This window comes from Chiloscyllium punctatum, chromosome 3 (genome assembly GCF_047496795.1).
Source record: "Chiloscyllium punctatum isolate Juve2018m chromosome 3, sChiPun1.3, whole genome shotgun sequence".
In the NCBI taxonomy this organism is placed as follows: domain Eukaryota; kingdom Metazoa; phylum Chordata; class Chondrichthyes; order Orectolobiformes; family Hemiscylliidae; genus Chiloscyllium; species Chiloscyllium punctatum.
In genome coordinates this window covers 36,793,780-36,818,712 of record NC_092741.1, presented here as the reverse complement: position 1 = coordinate 36,818,712, position 24,933 = coordinate 36,793,780, and the positions used below count along the sequence as shown (strand labels likewise).

Here is a 24,933-nt window from a genome sequence, read left to right as displayed (position 1 = left end):
AGGGGCAACTTTTTCACGCAGAGGGTAGTAAGTGTATGGAATGAGCTGCCAGAGGAAGTGGTGGAGGCTGGTACAATTGTAACATTTAAGAGGCATTTGGATGGGTATATGAATAGGAAGGGTTTGGAAGGGTATGGGCCAGGTGCTGGCAGGTGGGACAAGATTGGGTTGGGATATCTGGTCGGCATGGACGAGTTGGACCGAATGGTCTGTTTCCATGCTGTACATCTCTATGACCACTTAATGAAGTATCTGTTTAATATTTTCTTTTCCTAATTAGTGTTTTCATTAACTTGAACTTGGCGTTGCTGGTATTGGACTGGGGTTGACAAAGTTAACAATGGGGTGTAGGTTTGCTCGCTGAGCTGTGGGTTTGATATCCAGATGTTTCATTACCTGGCTCGGTAACATCATCAGTGGTGACCTCCAAGTGATAGATGGTATCTAGATCTATGTGTTTGTTTATGGCGTTGTGGTTGGAGTGCCAGGCCTCTAGGAATTCTCTGGCATGTCTTTGCTTAGCCTGTCCCAGGATAGATGTGTTTTCCCAGTCGAAATGGTGGGTTTTTTTTCCCTCCGTGTGTAGGGCTATGAGGGATAGAGGGTCGTGTCTTTTTGTGGCTAGCTGGTGTTCATGTATCCTGGTGGCTAACTTTCTTCCTGTTTGTCCTACGTAGTGTTTGTGGCAGTCCTTGCATGGAATTTTGTAGACTACGTTGGTTTTGTCCATGGGTTGTACTGAGTCTTAAGTTTTTGTTTGAGTGTGTTGGTGGGTTTGTGTGCTACTACAATTCCGAGGGGTCTTAGTAGTCTGGCTGTCATTTCTGAAACTTCTTTGATGTAAGGTGGTTAGGGTTTCTGGCTGTGTTTGGTCTGCTTCTCATGGTTTGTTCTTGAGGAATCTGCAGACTGTATTTTTTTTTGAGTATCTGTTCTTCTTGAATACATTGTATAGGTGGCTCTCCTCTGTTTTCTGAAGTTCGTGTGTGCTGTGGCTCGTTGGAATAGTGTTCTGATACAGCTTCGTTTGTGTGTGTTGGGATGGTTGCTGGTGTAGTTAAGTATTTGGTCAGTGTTTGTCAGTTTTCTGTATACGCAGGTTTGTAGTTCTCCGTTGTCCATTCTTTCGACTGTGACGTCCAGGAATGCGAGTTTGTTGTCGGTTTCTTCCTCCTTGGTGAACTTTATGCCTGTGAGGCTGTTGTTGATTTAAAAAAAAAACACCACTTCGACTGGGAAAACACATCTATCCTGGGACAGGCTAAGCAAAGACATGCCAGAGAATTCCTAGAGGCCTGGTACTCCAACCACAACGCCATAAACAAACACACAGATCTAGATACTATCTATCAACCCCTCCAGAAAATGAACAGGAAATGACATCACAAACCCCAGGAGCCCCATCCAGGACAAACCTATAAATAGAAAGCAGGAGACAACAGCTTTGCTTCACTTGGAGGTCGCCACTGATGATGTTACCTAGCCAGGTAATGCAACATCTGGATATCAAACCTACAGCTCAGCGAGCAAACCTACACCCTAAACCTCAACCTGAGCTACAAACCTTGCAAAGTTAACAATCTCTCAATACCAGGTTAGAGTCCAACAGGTTTATTTGGAAGCACTAGCTTTTGGAGCGCTGCTCCTCCATCAGGTGGTTGTGGAGGTTAAGATCATGCTCACAGAATTTATAGCCAAAGGAGTCCATATCATGGAGATGTGATACAGTAAACAATCTGAGATTAGAACTTTCATCTTTTATAATATGCTGGTTTCTGTTCTTTGATATGTAAATCCAAGAACTTATTTTAAATTACATTTTCAAGATAACTCAGTGTTTTAAACAATAGGTATGAAGTCTGTCTGTGTCCCAATGCTATTTCAGACTGACAAACCCTCTGTATACCTTTACAGTTTTACATGGATTTATGTAGCTTTTGAGCAAAGTAAAATATAATTCTGCAGAAACAAATTCACCCCATCAACTTATGTAGGAGTGACAGATCGAGTGTGCATGTGGGTGCGATGGGGTTAGTGTGAGTGAGAGTCTGCGTGGGTATGAGAGTATGTAGGGGAGTGTGTGAGAAAGTGTATAGTGCAGTGGGGTCACCTATAGTGTGACGTGAACCCAAAGTCCTGGTTGAGGTTATACCCATGGGTACCGAACTTTGCTATCAGCTTCTGTTCAGCCACTCTGTGTTGCCTGTCCCGAAGTCCTCCTTGGAGGATGGTCCCCCAATGGTCCAAGGCCGAATGTCCCAGACCGTTGAAGTGTTCCCCGACTGGGAGGGAACACTCCAGCCTGTTGATTGTTGTGTGGTGTCCATTCATCCGTTGTCGTAGTCTCTGCTTGGTCTCACCAATGTACCATGTCTCAGGGCATCCTTGCCTGCAGCAAGGTATATTTTGTTCAAAAACTGCCCAAATCCATGTAAAACTCTAAAACTATACAGAGGGTTTGTCAGTCTGACATAGCATTGGGACACAGACAAACTTCACACCTATTGTTTAAAAAGCTGAGTTATCTTGAAAATGTAATTTAAAATAAATTCTGGGATTTACATATCAAAGAACAGAAACCAGCATATCATTATAAAAGATGGAAGTTCTAATCTAAGATTGTTTACTGTATCACATCTCCTTGACACTGGACTCCTTTGGCTATAAATTCTGTGAGCATGATCTTAACCTCCACAGCTACCTGATGGAGGAGCAGCACTTCCAAATAAACCACAACCTGGTTTTGTGATTTTTAACATTAACCTGAACAAATGTTTGTGACTTTTGCTGCTTATGCATGTCTTGATTTTTAAAATTACCTTGCATGGATGCTATGGTGTAGATTTTGCAGTTTCCTTTTTTTTTTTGGCTAGAGTTCGAGCTTCTCAAAACACTCCCTAAAGTAGTATTTCCTTCACCGAGCTGATGATAAATGACTGCTATGCTGAACTGAAATGTTTCCCAATAAATTTATCTATGTACGTCACAGCACTCCAAAGATAATTGATTGTGTGAAGTGCTGTGTAATGCATGATTTAAATTCATTTAAAAAATTTTTGCAAGATGATGTACAAGGGTCTAGTTTGCAGAATTACTTGTGAAATCATCGCAATTCTAGTCCGAGGTCTTGTCGCTACTCACCATTCCTCAGGTACTCTGCAAGGTGATAGGGCCAGTAATGTTGAGGAGGTTCCCCGGACAGGGGCTTGGAACCATAGGCTGTGGATGAAAAGGAACAGGGAAGAGATGGTTATAAAGGCAGGGATGGAGAATTGTCCATTGGCAGATACTCAAGCTTACTGCCTGCAAGAGTGGTAGAGGCAGAAACTCTTGTAACCTGATGAAGAAGCTCTGCTATGAAAGCTAGTACTTCCGAATAAACCTGTTGGACTATAACCTGGTGTTGTGATTTTTAACTTTGTCATCCCAGTCCAACACCGGCACTTCCACAATATGTAAGTATTTATATGTACACTTGCCATGCCAAGACATCTAAGGCCAAGTGTTTGAAATGGGATGAGAACAGTTAGGAGTTTGTTTTTTGACTGGTGTGGACTTTATGGACCGATGGGCCTTATTCAGAGTCCATGCTTAAATGCAGCAAGGCCTGGACAGCATCCAGGTTTGGGCTGCCAAGTGGGAATAATGTTCACACCACACAAATACCAGACAATGACTGTCTCCAACAAGAGAGAATCTGAGCATCTCCCCCTTGACATTCATGGGCATTGCCATCACTGAATCCCATACAGTCAACATCCTGCGGGTTACCATTAACCAGAAACTGATTAGTCATATAAGTACTTTGGCTAGGAGATCGGTTTCAGAGGTAGGAATCTTGCAGTGAGAAACTCATCTTATTCTCCAAGCGTGTCCCCCATCTACAAGGTACAAGTCAGGAGGGTAATAAATACCTTTAGCCATTTGCCTGGATGAGGGGCAGCTTCAACAACACTCAAAACTTGACACCGTTCTGGTGAAACATTCTGTTTGAATGACGACATATCTGTTAGCCATGTCCTGTGAATGAATTTCTAAAAATGTCATCTGTGAGAGCTCGAGAGATGATACCATTTCAAATGTTCTGAACTCCCTGCCTGAAAAAGAAAGGCTATTTGATATTTTAAATTCCATTTAAGTTTCGTAGTAATGGAAATATGTTCGGCAAGTTGGTATAAATTTTGAAGAGATGATTTTAATCAATAAACTAATGCTTTGTTTTCCAGAATGAAGTAAGGAAACTAGTTTACATGAAGCATCGAAAAATGATAGAAGCATTTAATCTCTTGAAGATAACATATGGAACAGAGTTTATAGTTCCGGATTCTCGCTGGAGGCAGCTGGTGAAACTTGTGGCACCAGAGATTCCCAGCTCTCAGAGGGAGCTACTGTGGAGAGTTTCAGATGATGAACAGAAGGGCTTTGTGGGTGGGTATTTGCATGGAATGTCTCCCTGTCATAGAATCATAGCATCCCTACAGTGTGAAAGCAGATCATTCAGCCCATCGAGTCCAAACTGACACTCTTCAGAGTATCCCACCCAGGCCTGTTCCCAGACCCCACCAACGCACCTCTGTAACCCTGCATTTTCCATGGCTGATCCACTTAACCTGCACATCCCTGGACACTATGGGCAAGCTAGAATGGTTAGGCCAAAGTGGGTACTGCAGATGCTGGAGGTTAGAGTGAAGATTAGAGTGGTGTTGGGGAATAAAAGCAAGCCAGGCTGCATTCAAGGAGCAGGAAAATCAACGTTTTGGACAAAAGCCCTTCATCAGGAAATCAAGAAATTAGAATGGTTGTTCCACCCAACCTGCACATCTTTAGACTATGGAAGGAAACCGGAGCACCAGAAAGAAACCGGAGCACCAAAAGGATCCCAGGCTCCACACAGACTGCCACCTGAGGCTGGTATTGAACGGGAGTTCCTGATGCTGTGAGGTAGCAGTGCTAATTACTGAGTCATCATGCCCAGTTGATCCCTAGTTTAAAAATAAGGGATTCTTGTTCTAGCTAACCTTGAGAAAAAGAAATAACAGATATTGTTATCCACCACCTTTTTGTTTTTAGAACAGAATCCAATTGCATTTTGGGTGATGTCAGACCTTGAACCAGTTGCTGGAAACCTTGAATCTCCAGCAGTCTGGGTAAAAGAGGATAAATCAGGACTAATTGAGTATTTTTAATTTGTAAAGACAAAATTGTATGCTGGAATTGGGTTTCACTTGTTTTTTCCTAAAAAAAACATTTATTTCACCTGTTTGCTCATTGGCACATCTTTTAGATTTGTGTAGAGAACATGCCATTAGTCACATTGGCAGTCAATTTATACTAGGCACTTGCCTAATTTCCATTTGCTTGTTATCTCTCACACAGCAAAAATATACTATGTCTGTTTGGTCTGTTGTAACAAGAGTTGCCCTTTACTAGAGCTAGTCATAAGTCATTTCTGAATTTTGAACTGTGGTGAAATTGAATTGCAGCATTTCACTTTTGCAATATGATTATTGTCCAGGGACATCCTTCTGTCAGCCAGATCAGCACTGAAGCAACTTGATATAAATTGCATTTCTACTTTTGCAGTGTCTTTATGAAACTAGAAATGCTCATTCCATCTATCACTCAGTATAAATATTTGTCTTTGAAATAGTTACTTGTTTCTTAGTAAAGTGGTGCTAGTGAAAGACCGGCTAGCATCTATCGAACACTGGCAATAGCATTCAAGGCTCTGGCCAAGTGTTGGAAAATAGGACTAGAAAAGACAGATTTTGATGACCAAAATGGCCCCTCTGTGTGCTCTGAAACTCTGATACAATGACACTTTCTGACTTTTCATGACCCATTGATGTCTAACCCACATACCAAACAGATTCAAGATTGGCTTCTGAACGGACTTCTCAAGCTTTTATATTTAATCTTGATCTCGCTCTTTTGTCCTTCTCTACAGCTGTAACACTGTGTTCCTAGCTCTGTTCTATCATCCTAATATACTTTGTATAGTGTAATCTACCTGGACTGCATGCAAAACCAAGCTTTTCACTGTACTCAGGTACATAATGAATGACAATAATGAATCAAATCCTATCAGTGTTTTATAGCCAGTGAAGCACTATTTTGTTTGATGTAAGTAATATACCAGCCCATTTAAGCTTAGCAAGCTTCCACAAATAGATAATGTTCTTTAATTATAGATTTACCGAGTCAGCATAGAAACAGACCTTTTTGGTCAAACTCTTCCATGCTGACCAGATATTCCAAATTAATGCAGTCCCATTTGCCAGCATTTGTCCCATGTTCCTCTCAACCCATCCAGATGCTGCTTAATTATACCAGACTCCCCCACCACCTCTAGCAGTTCATTTCACACATGCACCAGCTTCTGCATGAAAAAGTTGCCCCTAAACTTATTTTTAACTCCAGAGGACTGTGGCCTTGATGGTATTCAAGTTGTGTGCCCTTTAGTGTTTTCTTTTTGTTTCTTTTCCAATTTTCAAGACCCCAAAAGACCATTTTGAATGTTCTTGTTCTGTACAGACATTTGAACCTCTTGTTTTATTAGTAGCATTCCTGAAATCTTAGCTGATTCATTGTTGGAGTTTTCAACTACCTCTGACTAAAATGATGTTGCAAAACTGGAGTATTTGCATAGCAACTTTTACTGTACACTAAGTGTGCAATGCATCAGAATTTATCCAGGGCTGATGTACTTAAAAAAAAAACTGCACTTTTGCTGGATGATGGAGAAATGTGTGTGAGCTATAGTACAAGTGTGTGTGTTATAGAGAAAGATGTGATAAATGCTTGAATGTAATTAATGCCAATTGTATTTAAATAGGAAGAGAGTCCTTCATCCGTTTGGCAGATCTCCTGAATATCCAGGTTGTTCAGATGAAGGAGAGAACTCATCCATTGGAGAAATGCATGCCGAACATGTACAACTGTACAGTGAGCCAGTTCATCCAGAGAATAGTCAAACATCAGTATGTAACAATGACTTATTTCTATAAAGTTGAAAACTTTGGAAAGAAGTCCATTACGAACAAACTTTGTCAAGGGCAACTCCAGATCAATTTGATTTATTTTGTCAAACTTTGCAGTATTGCAGTGTGTGAAATGACTCCTGCCTGGAGCATGCCAACATGTTCCATCAACTGCAAGTTTTTTAATGAATTAAAATGATAGCTGGAGGTTTAAAACCTGAAGTGTGTGGTGTGTGCTACGATACATTCAGCGCTATTTTTCAGTGTCCTATGCATTTGCACAATGGAGTATCAACACAATTGGTGGCTTTATCATACTGACTGCTTTTTAGATTTTTACCATATAATAAGCCAATCATTAAAAGATTTCCACTTTTTAGCAGGTCTGGCAATATCTGTGGAGAGAGAAACCATTAATGTTTCTAGTCCAATATGACGATTCCAGAATTCAGATTCTGAAGAAGCCCGATTGACTCGAAAAATTAACACTCTATTTCCATCTCTAAGATGCTGGGCCAGAAGAAATAGGAACAGGAGTGGGACATTTGGGCCCTTGAGTCTACTCTGCTATTCAGTAGGATTCAGGCTGATCTAGCGTTCCTCCTGTCCGTTTTACAGTGATTTCCCTATAACCCTTGCTTTCCCAACTGATCAAGAATCTATCTATCTCAACCTTAAACAGACACTGGCTCTGCCCCCACTGCTCTCTGTGGTGAGTAGTTCTGAAAACTCTCAACCCTCAGAAATAATTCCTTCTCATCTCCGTCTTAAATTGGTTCCTCTTAATTCTGAGACTGTTTTCTGGTCCTAGACTTGCCTATAAGGGGAAAAATCTTAAGTACTCTGTCAAGATCCTTAAGAATTCTGTATGTTTCAATGAGATCACCGCTCACTGTTCTTAGTTCTGATGAGTCCCAACTTGTTTGTCCTTTGTTCATAAGACAATCTCTCCATATCAGCAATCACCCTAGTGAACATTCCCCAAACTGTCTCCAAAGAAATGAGTTAAGGGGATCAAAACTCTCTGTGGTCTCACCAGCACCTTGTACAGTAGCAGTAAGACTTCCCTACTCTTTACTCCAACCCCCTTGAAACAGAGGCCAATTAGCCTTCCTGATTCCTAGCTATACGTGGGAGCTAGCTTTGTGTTTCAGGCACAGGCACACCACATCCCTTTGTGTTGCAACTTTCTGTAGTTTCTTCGCACCTATACAATTTTCTCTTCTTTGGTCCTCCCTTCCAACAATGAGCAACTTTCTATTTTCCCACATTGTACAAATTTTGACGCTTTTTGGCAACTTAACCTTTTCAATATCTATCTGTAAACCATTTGTATTCCTCTCACAACCTGCCTTTCCACATATTTTTGTTATCTTTCAATTTATTCACTTCTTTTCTCCAATATATTGTACTGTAAACATCCTATAAATTGTACTGGAAACAGTTGCCGTCTCTCCACAGATCCATGTGGAACCCTACTGGTCATAGGTTGTCAAGCTGAAAAAGATCTCCACTTGTTTCCTGCTCATTGGCCAATTCTCTATCTGTGCAAATATAATGCCTCTAACACTGAGCTGTTACCTTATGACCGAGCCATTTGTGAAGGACCTTGTTGAATGCCTTCTGGAAGTCCAAACACTGGTTCTGGTTCCTCTCCATTTTCTCTGCTTGAGACTTCCTAGACTCTAATAAATGAGTCAGACACAATTTCCCTTTTCTTGAAGGAATACTAACTCTGTTTGATTAGTGTATGATTTTCCAAGTAATCTGCTATTCCTTTAATAATTGATTCCATTACTTTTCTATTACTATAGATTTAGGATAATCAGCCTAGAGGTGCCCCATTTACCTCCCTTCCCTTTTTGAATAGGGTATCATATTAGCAGTTTTCCTATCCTCTAGTACTTCTCCAGAATCCATGGATTTTTTTTTTAAAACCAGCGCATCCACTGTGACTCCCTCTGTTCTGCTAACCTGATTTTGTGATACGATCGGTCTGTATAGCACATAGATTATGTGTGCTATACATACACACACATACACTGTACTTCTGTGTATGTGACAACAATAAATCAAACTTTAGGATCCTTTGCTGCCAAACTGGAGTTTCTCCAGCATTGTCCTGCACCAACAGTGTTTTTCCTCTTCACTACAATGTTAATATTGCTGTCTTGAGGCCTACTATAATAAATCCTTTGTAACACAAGATATAATTCACAGAAATAAACTGTTTGACCCAATCAGTCAGTTTATTATTTTGCAATTCAGCCAGTAAAATGAGATTCTGAAATGTTTGTGTCTTTATCTCTGTCTCTCTCTTTTACAGAGGGTTCCGTTACACATATGATGTTATCATTGTTATAAATGCTATTTTCATTGGTGGCGATGAGACCAACCCTTTAATATCCAAGGCAGAATGGGTGTTTTTGACACTCTACTTAATTGAAATACTGTTGAAACTCTTCGTGTATGAACCTAGGGCATTTTTTGCCAAATCTCAATTTTGGAATTGGTAATCTTTCACACTCATTATTTTCTCACTTTTATGATTTAGTATTCATGATTTATTTTGGACACATAACTCAACCATTTTTTTAATACACATTTTAGGTTTGATTCTCTAATAATTGTTGCTGCTCTGATGGGAACTATAGTCAATGCTGCTCTGAAGTCATGTGAGTATTGGGTATAGTTTGTATTTGGCTGTCAGTGTAAACTCTAAAATATTGGAAAGAAAATGGGAGTTGGTAGTACCATTGTGAATATAGTTATTTAATCTGGTAAAATTATGCATTAACTGTTTAAATATTAACAGATGTTTATTACTGAGAAAATATGAATATTCATTTAAACCCAATGTTGGGCTTTCAGTCAGAAGATGTGGGATTAATTCTGTTGAACCAGTTGTAACTTTGGTTTTAAGAGACTTGAAATCTATGTCACAAGCAGCTACATGAAAGAACATTTAAGGTGAGATTCCTAGCAACTGTAGCAGTTGGATGTTGCCACTCATGGGCATTGATGACTGGATGGGAAACATGCCATGGGTGGGATGGTGTTCTGAGGCATCATACTAATTATATTAATTGACGTGTGCAAAACCTGATTCTCTTAATTGCCTGGTAAAATTACATTAATGAAGGCTTATGGAAGGGAAAGCATAGTGCCCTCTGTGTAATAACCACACTGATTCCACACAAACCAAAGGCTGAATGGCTCGGGCACTCAGTAACCTACAGAACATGAGGCTTCGGAAAAATGAATCAGGCCAATCAACAAGGAGGAATCTCCTTTTTTTATAATTGTCCTCTACAAAATAAGTGAAAACAGTATGACAAAATTGTGATGACCTACCTGACAGCAGTTGTGCTGCCGTTTTCAATACGGTGTCATCATGTGTTTCCCTGGTGCCAGGATCAAGGGTGTCTCCGAGAGGGTGCAGAATGTTCTCACAGGGGAGATGGTGCAGCAGGAGGCCATTGTCCACATTGGGACCAACGGTATAGGAAGGGAAAAGGTTGAGATTCTGAAGGGAGATTAGAGAGTTAGGCAGGAATTTAAAAAGGAGGTCCTCAAGGGTAGTAATATATGGATTATTCCCAGTGGTACGAGCTAGTGAGGGCAGGAATAGGAGGATAGAGCAGATGAATGCATGGCTGAGGAGCTGGTGTATGGGAGAAGGATTCACATTTTTGGATCATTGGAATCTCTTTTGGGGTAGAATTGACCTGTACAAGAAAGACAGATTGCACCTAAATTGGAAAGGGACTAATATACTGGCAGGGAAATTTGCTAGAACTGCTCGGGAGGATTTAAACTAGTAAGGTGGGGGGCGGTGGGACCCAGGGAGATAGTGAGGAAAGAGATCGATCTGAGACTGGTACAGCTGAGAACAGAAGTGAGTCAAACAGTGAGGGCAGGCAGGGACAAGGTAGGACTAATAAATTAAACTGCATTTATTTCAATGCGAGGGGCCTAACGGGGAAGGCAGATGAACTCGGGGCATGGTGAGGAACATGGGACTGGGATATCATAGCAATTACAGAAACATGGCTCAGGGATGGGCAGGACTGGCAGCTTAACATTCCAGGATACCAATGCTACAGGAAGGATAGAAAGGGAGGCAAGAGAGGAGGGGGAGTGGCCTTTTTGATAAGGAATAACATTACAGCTGTGCTGAGGGAGGATATTCCCGGAAGTATATCCAGGGAAGATATTTGGGTGGAACTGAGAAATAAGAAAGGGATGATCACCTTATTGGGATTGTATTATAAACTCCCCAAGAGTCAGAGGGAAATTGAGAAACAAACTTGTAAGGAGATCTCAGCTATCTGTAAGAATAATAGGGTGGTTATGGTAGGGGATTTTAACTTTCCAAACATAGACTGGGACTGCCATAGTGTTAAAGGTTTAGATGGAGAGGAATTTGTTAAGTGTGTACAAGACAATTTTCTGATTCAGTATGTGGATGTACCTACTGGAGAAGGTGCAAATTCATAGCTCCTTGAAAGTGGAGTCGCAGGTAGATAGGATAGTGAAGAAGGCATTTGGTATGCTTTCCTTTATTGGTCAGAGTATTGAGTACATGAGTTGGGAGGTCATGTTGCAGCTGTACGGGATATTGGTTAGGCCACTGGTGGAATATTGCGTGCAATTCTGGTCTCCTTCCTATCGGAAAGATGTTGTGAAACTTGAAAGGGTTCAGAAAAGATTTACAAGGATGTTGCCAGGATTGTAGAATTTGAGCTATAGGGAGAAGCTGAACAGGCTGGGGCTATTTCCCTGGAGTGTCGGAGGCTGAGGGGTGACCTTATCGAGGTTTACAAAATCATAAGGGGCATGGATAGGATAAATAGACAAAGTCTTTTCTCTGGGGTTGGGGAGTCCAGAACTAGAGGGCATAGGTTTAGGGTGGGAGGGGAAAGATATAAAAGAGACCTAAGGGGCAACTTTTTCACGCAGAGGGTAGTACGTATATGGAATGAGCTGCCAGAGGAAGTGGTGGAGGCTGGTACAATTGCACCATTTAAGAGGCATTTGGATGGGTATATGAATAGGAAGGGTTTGGAGGGATATGGGCCGGGTGCTGGCAGGTGGGACTAGATTGGGTTGGGATATCTGGTTGGCATGGACTGTTTGGACCGAAGGATCTGTATCCATGCTGTACATCTCTAATGACTCAATGACTCTGACTCTATTTAGTTAATCTGCTCTGAAGTTGCAATAACTGCAGTACAATAATCGAGTGACCTCTTATCATTTAACTGACTATGGGGTAAAAACAATGACTGTAGATGCTGGAAACCAGATTCTGGATGAGTGGTGCTGGAAGAGCACAGCAGTTCAGGCAGCATCCGAGGAGCAGCAAAATCGACGTTTCGGGCAAAAGCCTGACCTGCTGTGCTTTTCCAGCACCACACTCAACTCTGACTATTTTTATATGTCTAGTTATCAGTGCAAAAGGAAAAGTTTTAGTATAGGTTAGAATTATGCAATATTTCATAGAATCTTACAATATGAAAAGAGCCCATTGTGTTTGTACTGGTTATTTGAAAGAGCTATGGTCGTGTTTATGCCAGAAGGGATTCGAAATGCGTAGTGCTATTTCTGAATTGTGGCAATAAACAGGTCTGAGTTTTGACATGGAGAATTGTCTACCTCTAAGAATATGGATTAGCATCCAACTGTGAGCTGGTGGGATAAATGTAACATTTGGTCCAAGTTGTATTGAATCCTCAAGTCTTACAGATAATATGGACTTCTGTTTGTAGTTCCTGAGTAGGAGATCTGCTGTCATGGAATGCCACACTTGTCTGTCTTGCTGTATCCCAGCTAGGTCAATTGTGTGACCTCCATCATCCAGCTAGAAATCCTACATTGACCCTCTTTCTGCTTGCTCTCTGTTTGGACCCCTGGATGAGATCCCTGTAGCTTTTCAGCTCAGTTCAAATAGCTGAAATACTGACTTTTTTTTCAGATGATACTTTTTAACAGTCCTTTTTGTTTTTGTTCTCACAATTGGAGTTCAATCATATAAGAGCTATAAGCTTAATTCACTCCCCTCTTCTTGGAAATCATAAAAGAAAGGAATACTATCATGTTTGAAGTGAAGCTTAATGAAATATAATCTGGGTTTAGACCAGGAGTAGGGACCAGAGGGAGTGGTTAGCCTAAGAACAACCTAATAAATATCCAGAGGTAAACCAGAACGTTTTATACATTCTTCAAAATAAATGAAGAAGCATTTTGATAATGTTTGTTTATAACCAAATGTTAAACAGCACATTGCTGAAATGGGACATTGAATATAAACATGAGAGAGTGACAATAAAAATGAGGGATTTATACAGAGTCTAGTAAAGGGACAGCTACTCTTCAAGGAAGAGAGGAATGTGATGAGGCCAAGTACTGTTGTTAAAATTTATTTGACCTTTTTATGTAGAACAAATATTCAGAATTAGATTTACTTGCAACTTTAAAAATCAAAGGCCAGAACATCAACTTGTGGTACTCTAAGTAATAGAATGCTGCTGTGAGGAGAGGCCCTTCAAAGTAAAATCATGAAGTTTAGTATGTGAATACCAAAAAGACAGAACAGCGACAGTTTTTAGAGTCCTAGAGATGTACAGCATGGAAACAGACCGTTTTGGTCCAACCCGTCCATGCCGACCAGATATCCCAACCCAATCTAGTCCCACCTGCCAGCACCTGGCCCATATCCCTCCAAACCCTTCCTATTCATATACCCATCCAAATGCCTCTTAAATGTTGCAATTGTACCAGCCTCCACCACATCCTCTGGCAGTTCATTCCATACACGTACTACCCTCTGCGTGAAAAAGTTGCCCCGTAGGTCTCTTTTATATCTTTCCCCTCTGACCCTAAACCTACGCCCTCTAGTTCGGTACTCCCCGACCCCAAGGAAAAGACTTTGTCTATTTACCCTATCCATGCCCTTCATAATTTTGTAAACCTCTATAAGGTCACCCCTCAGCCTCTGATGCTCCAGGGAAAACAGCCCCAGCCTGTTCAGCCTCTCCCTGTAGCTCAGATCCTCCAACTCTGGCAACATCCTTGTAAATCTTTTTAGAACCCGTTCAAGTTTCACAACATCTTCCTGATAGGAAGGAGACCGGAATTGCATGCAATATTCCAACAGTGGCCTAACCAATGTCCTGTACAGCTGCAACATGACCTCCCAACTCCTGTAGTCAATACTCTGACCAAAAAAGGAAAGCATATCAAACACCTTCACTATCCTATCTAACTACGACTTCACTTTCAAGGAGATATGAACCTGCATTCCAAGGTCTCTTTGTTCAGCAACACCTAGGACCTTACCATTTAAGTGTATAAGTCCTGCTAAGGTTTGCTTTCCCAAAATACAGCACCTTGCATTTATCTGAATTAAACTCCATCTGCCACTTCTCAGCCCATTGACCCATCTGGTCGAGATCCTGTTGTAATCTGAGGTAACTCTCTTTGCTGCCCACTATACCTCCAATTTTGGGGTCATTTGCAAACTTACTAACTGTACCTCTTTATGCTTGCATCCAAATCATTTATGTAAATGACAAAAAGTAGAGGGCCCAGCACTGATCCTTGTGGCACTCCACTGGTCACAGGCCTCCAGTCTGAAAAACAACCCTCCACCACCACCCTCTGTCTTCTACCTTTGAGCCAGTTCTGTGTCCAAATGGCTAGTTCTCCCTGTATTCCATGAGATCTAACTTTGCTAATCAGTCTCCCATGGGGAACCTTGTCAAATGCCTTACTGAAGTCAATATAGATCACATCTACTGCTCTGCCCTCATCGATCCTCTTTGCTACTTCTTTTGAAGGAATACTTTGAAAGAAACTCAAATGAAGATTCATGTAGATAGTTTAACACTGAAATAAGTAAATAAGCTTGTCTATATAGGCCAAATGATGATAGATTGCAGAAGTTAGGACTAGCAGTGTATTGTTGTGAAGATTTGTAAACAAATCTCAAGCTTGTAACGAGAGAGACTCCAGTTACTACATTCTATTCACTTCTTTTTGGACACTTCAGAAACATGGATAATAAGTAAAAATTTGTGGAAGAAAAGAGAGGCCTTCGAAAAGTAGATGCTATGCTGTGGTTAAAAATGTCATATACACACCATAAGGTGACTCATGTGCTCTATCCCATTCCCAAGAATCCCTTTATCTCTACCTCATTCTCATTCCCAATCATCTCTCTCGCTCTCGCTCGCCTAAACCTCTGTGACTTGGACAGAGATCCATGAATTAGACTTAGGTTTGGAAGGTTATCCAAGAATTAATTTCTACTGAGGATATTTAATTTCTTTTGAGAATTAGACGTGTGTCTGTGGGAAACTAAATTTGTTTTGTTTTTTTATATAAATTCATTCATGGGCGTGCACATGATGAGCAAGACTAATTTTATGCTGCTTTGCTCTTTCCTGGTTATCCTTGAGAAGGTGGAGGCAGGCTGGCACCTTGAGTAACTGCTGTTAGTCATCTTGTTGACAGATGTTTTTTTCCACTTAAGACTGTGTTTTCAGCATTTATGAAGATGCATAACTGTTTCAGACAGAACATTTGGCGTAAGCATTGAATAACAAGGGTACCCGCAGTACTGTGGAAAGGTGCTGCTCAAAGTCTCCACAAATGTTTGCTGCCCCCCTCCTCCCTTTTTTATGAGGGAGATTGTAGGTCTGTTGATTTAAGGAGCCCATTCTGATTGGCTGCAGTGTATATCTTGTCGATTATACACCCAGCAACCACTGTGCTTTTGGTGCAGGGAGTGAAGTTGTAAAATGATTGTGGCATTAATCCCCCTGTATGGGTATTGAGCTAAGTTTATCCAGGAGAGAGATCCATGATGCTGCTGATTTGATATTTTGTACATACTGGACCAGCTTTCAGGTGTCAGAGGTTCAGTTGCTACCCGGTAGAATGTCCAACCTCTGTCCTGTACTCAACAATATTTATGTTGCTTGTCCGGTTAAGTTGCGAGTCAGTAGTGGCCCCACGAGTTGATGGTGGCGCCTTTGACAATAGTAATGTCATTGAATGTCTTGGGTGGTGATCAGCCATTACCTGGGACTTGCATGGCACAAAGTCCAGTACCAAGTTTGTATTTATGATTATAAATTTTAAGTATCATTTTGCATAGCCTTGCAGCATGCAGACACCGATTCTTCTTTCACTATTTGACAACTTGTGAATGGATTTGATTGTAGAGTAATCAAAAGTGAATATCCCCACTTCCCCACCAAATGGAGGGAAAGGTCATTGATTGCATGGTGGCTCAGTGGTTAACACTGCTGCCTCACAAGTACAAGTGACCCAGGTTTGATTCCAGCCTCTGGCAACTCTGTGTGGAGTTTGCATATTGTCCTTCTGTCTGTGTGGGTTTTTTCTGGGCGCTCCAGTTTCCTCAAGATGTGTATCTTAGGTAAATTGGCCAAGTTAAATTGTGCAGAGCTTTCAGGGATGTGTAGGTTAGGTGCATTAGTCGGGGGTAAATATAGGATAATCGGTTAGGGGAATGGGTCTTGGTGGGGTACTGTTCAGAGGGTCAGTATGGACTTGTTGGGCTGAAAGGCCTGTTTCCACACTGTAGGGATTCTCATTTAAAAAATGAACAGCTGACAATGGTGAGGCCCAGGACTCTAAGCTGTGGAATTCCTGCAGAGATGACCTGAAGCTGAGATGATAGGCATCTAACAACATACCAAAAGCCATTTCCTCTTCAATTTTAATATTTTCAGGGTTTTCATCTTGAACTCATTTGGACGAAAGAGGAAATGGCAAATTTTAAACAATAAGGACAAAGTACGCCGCTGAAGAGAAGGTGCTGATTAATTAATTAATTGGCTGGTCGACACTGATCAACTGAGGCATTGTCATAAATAAAGTAACTGGGAGCTATAGGCTCTCTGGCTCCAGGGTAAATCAAAAAAAGGCATAACGTTTGAAGATATTTTGTTGGCAGAATATATTCCAACATTAATCACTTTTTTAGTGAGTGTAAATGAATCTCACAATACACTCAACTGATTATCTCTGTTTTGTTGGTACAGCTGTGATCAAACACGGTCGTTGAACGCGTGCTGTCCAGTTGTTGAATCACAGACATTTTGCTTCAGGCTTTATGAACACTGACTGTAGAATATGGTGTAGTCTGCCTGTTATGAATATTGAAAGGACTCTCTGATCAGCCATCTCATGGGACATGTGATCTACATGCCTGTCATTGCACTGGCATGGAAATTCAAACACTTTTTTGTAGCCACTGGGTAGTAACAGCTTGCAACATCTTCCTTAACGTGCTGTTCAGAATTTTGAGATACTTTGCCTTTTCAGGATATTTTCAGATATGAAAGTTGCAGTCTTTAGCTTATTTGAGTTTGCTGAACACGCAGCAAACAAGTTAACCTGACCAGATCAATGTCCCACACAGTAGCTTTGCTGTGCTCTATTTCTGTATTAACCTTGCTTGTAAGTGAACAAATTGAGCAATATTGTGTCTGGTAAGACCCTGCCCTGAGAAACTCCTGCAGCATATTCCAAGGGCTGAGATGGTTGGCTTCTACGATGCGCACAACTCCATTCGGTGGAGCATTTTCCCCGATTCCTACTCCAGTTTTACTGGATATCCTTGATGCTGCCTTGATATCAAGGCCAGTCACTTTTTCACCTCCTCACCTTGACTTCTTTTAAATAATTTAGCATCCTGTCATAAACTACAGTTTGAGTCGGTGGATTTACGCTGTTCTCTGTGAAACCCCTTTTAAATTTAATCCGACTTGGTTCAGACCATTATAATCTGTTTCAACACAGACAGACAGCCACATCAAATCAGCCTTGCTATCTCTGTATTTGCAACGCAGAAAAATTAAAACACTCAATGACATTCAAAATTAACCCATTTGTCCCTAGCCAAGCTTTTTGAATAACCAGTACCAGAGGTTGAGTAAATGGGTCAAAAAGTGTGGTGCTGGAAAAGCACAACCGGTCAGGCAGCATCTGAGGAGCAGTATTAACATTCCTGATGAAGAGCTTCTGTCCGAAACGTCGACTCTCCTGCTTCTTGGATGCTGCCTGACCAGCTGTGCTTTTCCAGCACCACACTTTTATTCTGATCTCCAGCCTCTGCGATCCTCACTTTTTTTCCCTTGCTGAATAAATGATACCAGGCACCAAGTTCATAGCTTGAACAAAAGAATTAACAATATGTTGGTAATACAATAACTTTAGCAGAGCAATGTTAAACCAGGTAATCTAATTAATGTCTATGATTTTAAACTCCAATTTCTTTTGATTTGTGTGAATGGGGGCTAGAATTCGACAAATGGGCATTCTTTCAGGGATACATCAAAAGAGATGTAGCTGGCCAGTTCACTGAAGCGGTCTCTGATATGTAATCTCACAGGCATAAGGACTTCGAAAGAGACTAATACAGATAAATAACTTCCAGTAGGCTCCAATGAATATTCAGTCAATGCTTATAACTGAGATTCTATTTTCCCAACTTCCAATAAATTCCTAATCTGAGGATAAACCGGGAGCAATTAGACCTCCATCCTGTAGCTTTCATCAACACAATCCTTCTGATTTAAACACCGTTTAAAAAGCCAAATCAAACTTTGGTTTCTCTTTGTTAGACTCCCTAGGAGGCCCAGTTAACATTCAAGATATGTTTGAACATAATGTATTTCCAGAAAAAATGCATCTAGAGGGTCCTTTTGAAGAAGGATCCCCTTGCAATCAACTTCCAAGCCTGGCCTGTAAACAAATATCAGGTTGTTTGTTCTCATGATCTTTCCGAAAACAAGCTGCTGCTCACAGGCAAAAGGTCATCTTCAGCTCTTTGCTCAGTTCACAACTCCAAAGTACAAATGATTCTTTTTTAAAAAAAAAGCTTAAAATAATGGAGGTCTTAAAAATATGCATAGTTCAAGGAGTGATCGCCAAAATAGTGTTTGTAATTTTGAGTTTCCTTTTGTTACCTGCTCAGCTGGTGGATACAGCAGCCAACAAGTTTTGGATATTGTGTTCATCCTGAGAGTACTTCGATTAATCCGGATCATTGACAGCTTTCAGAGGTAAGAGCATAAAGACTGCGCTTTTAAAATGAAAAGTAGCCAAAAAAAACCTTTTGACAGGCTGTTCCTTGTGTCCATTGTCATGTGGAATGGGTGAGGAACAGTGATTTGGTTAGTGTACTTCTGTTCTTTGTTTTTATGTTTATTACCCAAGTGGAATCAGTATCAGTTTGATTTTGATCAGTCGTTCCATCATTCATTCCAAGGTTGTCATCAGGTGTCATTTCTGCAGTGAAAACAAATTGTGTTTGTTGGAACCTTCATAAATTGATCGTCTGCTTGGAACCAGATTGGTTATTTTCCCTTCTTTAGGGACAGCAAAAGTGTATAAAAGTAAAATTGCCACCGTCTTAGAGGACCAAAAGGGCTGCGCGCTCATCAGAGAGAGATGACTGGTGGGTGGTTTAACCTCAGGGTCACCATGCCTCAGGCAAGAGGAGAGGTTGAGACAGTGAGATCCTCATTGTGAGCTTAGTTGGTGTGTACCATCTCCATATGCTGTGCTATGGAGTTAAACTCACCGTTTTGCTTTCTATGTGCAATGTCCATATAACCTATTTAACAGTATAACAATATAATTATGAAATGCTTCGAGAGGCTGGTCCTGGCTCATTTCTCTCAGATTGCCTTGATCTCTTGCAATTCGCCTATTGGTACAACATGGTTCACAGCAGATGCCATCTCTCTGACCTTTACACTCGTCCTTGGAATATCTGGATAACAAGGATACCCATATCAGGCTCCTACTTATTGACTACAGCTCTGCCTTCAACACCATCATTTCAAACAAACTCCTCTTCAAACTCCAAAGCCTTGGTCTCGACTGTCCTCTCTATAATTGAATCCTTGACTTCTTAACCAACAGACCACAGTCAGTATGGATAGGTGGCAGCATCTCCTCTATGATAATCCTCCAACACCAGTGCCTCAAGGCTGTGCATTCATCCCCCTACTATACTCCTCATACACACACGACTGTGTGGCCAAATTCTGTAGCAGTTCCATTCTCAAGTTTGCTGACTCTCCCACCGTTCTAGGTTGGTTCTTAAACAATGATGAGACTGAGTACAGGAAGGTGACTGAGTGCTTAACGGCAAGGTGTAAAGACGATAAACTCTGCAACATTAGGAAAATGAAGAAGCTGGTCATCAACTTCAGGAAGCAGAGTGAGGGCACCCCCTTGTCTCCATCAATGGAGCTGAGGTGGAGATGATCAACAGCATCAGGTTCCTGGGAGTGGTGATCACCAGCAATCTGTCCTGGTCCACCCAGGACAATTGCTACAATCAAGAAAGCTCAACAACACCTCTATTTCCTCAGGAGGTGAAGGAAATTTGGCTTGTCCATCAAGACACTTACCAATTTTTGTGGGTGCACAAGAGAAAGCATCCTAATTAGATGCACCACAGTGCGGTCTGGCAACTGTTCTGCCCAGGACCAAAATAAACTACAGTGAATTGTAAACACAGCCCAGTCCATCACACAAACCAGCCTGCCATCAGGAAAATGAAGAAGCTGGTCACAAACCAAAATGAAGAAGCACAAACCAGTCTGCCATCCATTAACTCCATCTATACTTTCCTTTGCCTCGGGAAAACAACTAAAATAATCACAGACCCCTCCCACCCCAGTTCAATAGAATACAGCACAGTACAAGCCCTTCGGCCCTCAAATGTTGTGCTGACCTTTTTTCCTACTCTAAGATCAAACTAACCTACATATCCTTCATTTTACTATCATCCATATGCCTATCCAAGAGTTGCTTAAACATCCCTAATGTATCTGACTCTACTACCACCGCTTGCAGTGTGTTCCACAACCTACCACTCTGTAAAGAACCTAACTCTGATATCTCCATTAAACCTTCCTCCAATAGCCTTAAAATTATGCCCTCTCATGATAGTGATTTCAACCCTAGGAAAAGGTCTCTGGCTATCCACTCTATCTAGGCCTCTCATGATCTTGTACACCTCTATGAAGTCATCTCTCTCCCCTCACTCCAATGAGACCAGCCCTAGCTACCTCAACTTTCTTCATAAAACATGCCCTCCAGTCCAGGCAGCATCCTGGTAAATCTCCCCTGCACCCTCTCTAAAGCTTCCATATGCTTCCTATAATGAGGTGACCAGAACTGAACACTATATTCTGAGTGTGGTCTAACCAGGGGCTCTATAGAGCTGCAGCATAATCTCACTGCTCTTAAACTCATTCCTGCTGCTAATGAAAGCCAACATACCATATGTCTTCTTAACAACCCTGTCAACTTGAATGGCAACTTTTGAGGGATCTATGGATGTGGACTCCAAGCTCCTTCTGTTCCTCCACACTGCCAAGAATCCTGCCTTTTAACCCTGTATTCTGCATTCAAATGCAACCTTCCAAAATGAATCACTTCATACTTTTCCAGGTTGAACTCTATCTGCCACTTCTCAGCCTAGCACTGTATCCTGTAAATGTCCCATTGCAACCTACAATGGCCCTCCACACTATCTGCCGTTCCACCAACCTAGATTAGATGGTGCTGGAAAAGCACAGCAGGTCAGGCAGCATCCGAGGAGCAGGAAAATTGACGTTGAAGGTCCGGGACATTCAGCCTTGGACCTTCGGGTGACCATCCTCCAAGGTGGACTTTGGGACAGGCAGCAGAGGAAAGTGGCCGAGCAGAGGCTGATAGCTAAGTTCGGTACCCATAGGGAGGGCCTCAACCAGGACCTTGGGTTCATGTCACACTACACGTGACCCCATTGCACTACGCTCTCTCTCTCTCGCTCTCGCTCTGACTTCAGACACTCTGTACTCATTTTACACACACACACAGACAAAGACCCACATGCGCACACACATTTTGTGCGGTGAATTTTTTTGTACTTGCAGAGTTACATTGCACTTTGCTCAAAAACTGCATATATTCATGTAGAACTCTGAGCTCAAAAACTGCATGAATTTATGTAAAACTCTATTATCTCATTTTTTTTAGATTAGAATCAATCTAAACATCAGGTCATAGACAGAGAACACAGGGGGCTAACACCTTCAACATATTGTCTAACTATCACCATTGTTAACAGCTAACCTGAGAATGCAACTTTTATATATAAAAAAGGGTTTGTGATTTACACGTGAACGAAGTGAAACTATCACTGTATTCCAAGAGATGAAAGGCTGAACAAACAATCAATGTTTCAATGTATAATTTCAGTTACATCACACTGCAAATGTTTGCTCTAAATTCTATGTTCTGATTTGAGCCCTACACTATCACCTTGATGAAGGAGCATCGCTCCGAAAGCTAGTGTGCTTCCAATTAAACCTGTTGGACTATATAATCTGGTGTTGTGTGATTTTTAACTTTGTACACCCCAGTCCAACACCAGCATCTCCAAATCATGGCTATCCAAGTAATCATAAATCTTGTCTCTCAGAATCCACTCCAATAATTTGTCCACCACTGACATAAGACTGACTGGTCTGTAATTCCCAGAATTATCTCTATTTCCTTCCTTGAGCAAGGAAATAACACTTGCCATCTGCCAATCATCTGGTGCTACTCCAGTGGACAGTGAGGACGCAAAGATCGTCACCAAAGGCACAGCAATTTCTTCCCTCGCTTCCTGTAGTAACATTGGGTATATCCTATCTAGCCCAAGGGACTTATCTATACTCACTCATGTTTTTCAAAGTTGCCAGCATATCATCCTTACTAATATCAACCTCTTCAAGCATATCAGCCTGTTTGACGCTGTCCTCACAAACGACAAGGTCCCTTTCACTACTGAAGCAAAGCATTCACCTAAGGATCTCCCCACCTCCTCTGACTCCAGGCACAAGTCCCTCCACTATCCCTGATCGGCCCTACCCTCACTCTGGCCATCCTGTTGTTCATCACAAGTGTAGAACGTCTTGGGAGGGGGTTCCTTCATCCTACCTGCCAAGGCTTTTTAATGTCCCCTTCTAGCTCCCCTTAAGTCCATTCTTCAGTTACTTCCTGGCAACCTCATAGCCCTTTTAAAGCTCTGTCTGATCCTTGCCTCCTCAACTTTAGGTAAGCTTACTTCTTCCTTTTGACTAGATATTCCCCATCTCATCATCCAAGGTTCCTTAACCCTGCCATCCCTTCCTTGCCTCAGTGGGACAAACCTGTCCAGCACTCGCAGTAAGTACTCCCTAAATAACCTCCACATTTCTGTTGTGCATTTCCCTGAGAATATCTGTTCCCAGTTTATGCTCCACAGTTACTGCCAAATAGTATTGTAATTCCCCCTCCCCTAATTACTTTCCCATAACGTCAGCCCCTATTCCCCTCAATGTGTAAAGGTCAGGGAGCTGTGATTACTAGACTTTCTTGCATCCTCTTCCGTTGAGCAGAAGATATAAAAGCTTGAATCTGGGGGTTCATATATGTATTCAAAAACAGCAGCTTTTCAGCTGTGATGATATTTTTGAGTGGACCTCTTTAATGTTAATGTTGATCCCTCTCTACACCTTGGCAGCTGGAACATTATATTCTGCACTCTGTTTTGTTATCCTGATGCACTTTGTATAGTACAATTTGTCTATAAAGCCTGTAAGAGAATACTTTTTCTTGGTACACATGACAGTAATAAATCAAATTGAATAACACTATTTAAAGTCTGTTGTCTTGCAGGTAGCCCTGGTAATTGCCTTTGTCGTGTTGATAAATGTCATCCAGATGCTTTCAAATTATGATCTGTTATCACTCTGACTAACTTTTCTGTGGAATTTGGAAATTTTGAGTGATTTGATCCATGTTTTTTAACGTGATGATGAATCAGATAGAGTTGGTGGAGAGACTGTTACTACAGGTTTGGGGAGTAGCTGAAAATTTAACCCCACTTTTATAAAGGGAATGGAAAAACGTTTCTGGGACTGAAGGCCAGGTGCTGCTTTAAACCAAGGATATTGCATAAAGAGAGGTTTGAACTTCTAAAAATCAAGTTTACTACAGCATTGTGAATTGTATGCATGGTTTTTATCTTTTCCTGGAGCAATAAGGGAGAAGTCAGAATGGCACTGGTGATTTCTGAAATAAGGGACAGTTGTCTGAAAGCAACATTTTGATTCCTGGACAAGTGATTACAATTTGTGCATGGTCAATACTGCACAAGTTTTAGCCTGTAAAGAGAAAATTTGCAAATCTCTCTCACACTCCCTTGTATGGAGAAGTGTCAAAAAATCTCCTGGTAGCTGTTGTCACTCACCATTTCCCTGTAAACAGTGGTTGCAAATTCTGTTGTTGAAAGGATACCAAGAAATTGCCTTTCAGGACTCTGAAAAGGGCGAATTCTTGACCAGTGAATGAAACACAGCATTGGTGTAGAAGAACCTCATCCCATCAGCAAAGAATTGAAAGATAGAACATAAAACAATACCGTGCACAACAGGTCCTTCGGCCCTTGATGTTGCACTGATGTCTGAACTAATCTAAGCCCATCCCCCTACACTATCCCACCATCATCATCCTTGTGCTTATCCAAGGATTGTTTAAATGCCCCTAATGTGGCTGAGTTAACTACATTGGCAGTCTAGATTAGAGTGGTGCTGGAAAAGCACAGCAGGTCAGGCAACATCCGAGGAACACAAATCATTCCTGCTGAAGAGCTTTTGGCTGAAACGTCGATTTTCCTGCACCTCGGATGCTGCCTGACTTGCTGTGCTTTTCTAGCACCACTCTAATCTAGACTGATCTCCAGCATCTGCAGTCCTCACTTTTGCTTAACTCCATTGGCAGGCAGGTCATTCCCTGACCTTACCACTCAGAGTAAAGAACCTGCCTCTGACATCTGTCTTTAAATCTATCACCCCTCAATTTGCAGCTATACCTCCTCTTACAAGCA

The 24,933-nt window shown here is 41.5% G+C and overlaps 1 protein-coding gene across 4 annotated transcripts in view; it reads left to right on the top strand.

Annotated features, from left to right (window-relative positions):
* tpcn3 (two pore segment channel 3) overlaps positions 1-24,933 on the top strand; it is a 65,041-nt gene that overhangs the window by 30,958 nt on the left and 9,150 nt on the right. For all 4 annotated transcript variants that reach the window (XM_072551442.1, XM_072551452.1, XM_072551433.1 and 1 more), the window contains 5 exons: positions 4,227-4,428; positions 6,836-6,980; positions 9,307-9,492; positions 9,591-9,655; positions 18,991-19,078. In XM_072551442.1, coding sequence (XP_072407543.1) covers positions 4,227-4,428; positions 6,836-6,980; positions 9,307-9,492; positions 9,591-9,655; positions 18,991-19,078 — 686 coding nt within the window. The remainder of the gene's footprint in view (positions 1-4,226; positions 4,429-6,835; positions 6,981-9,306; positions 9,493-9,590; positions 9,656-18,990; positions 19,079-24,933) is intronic.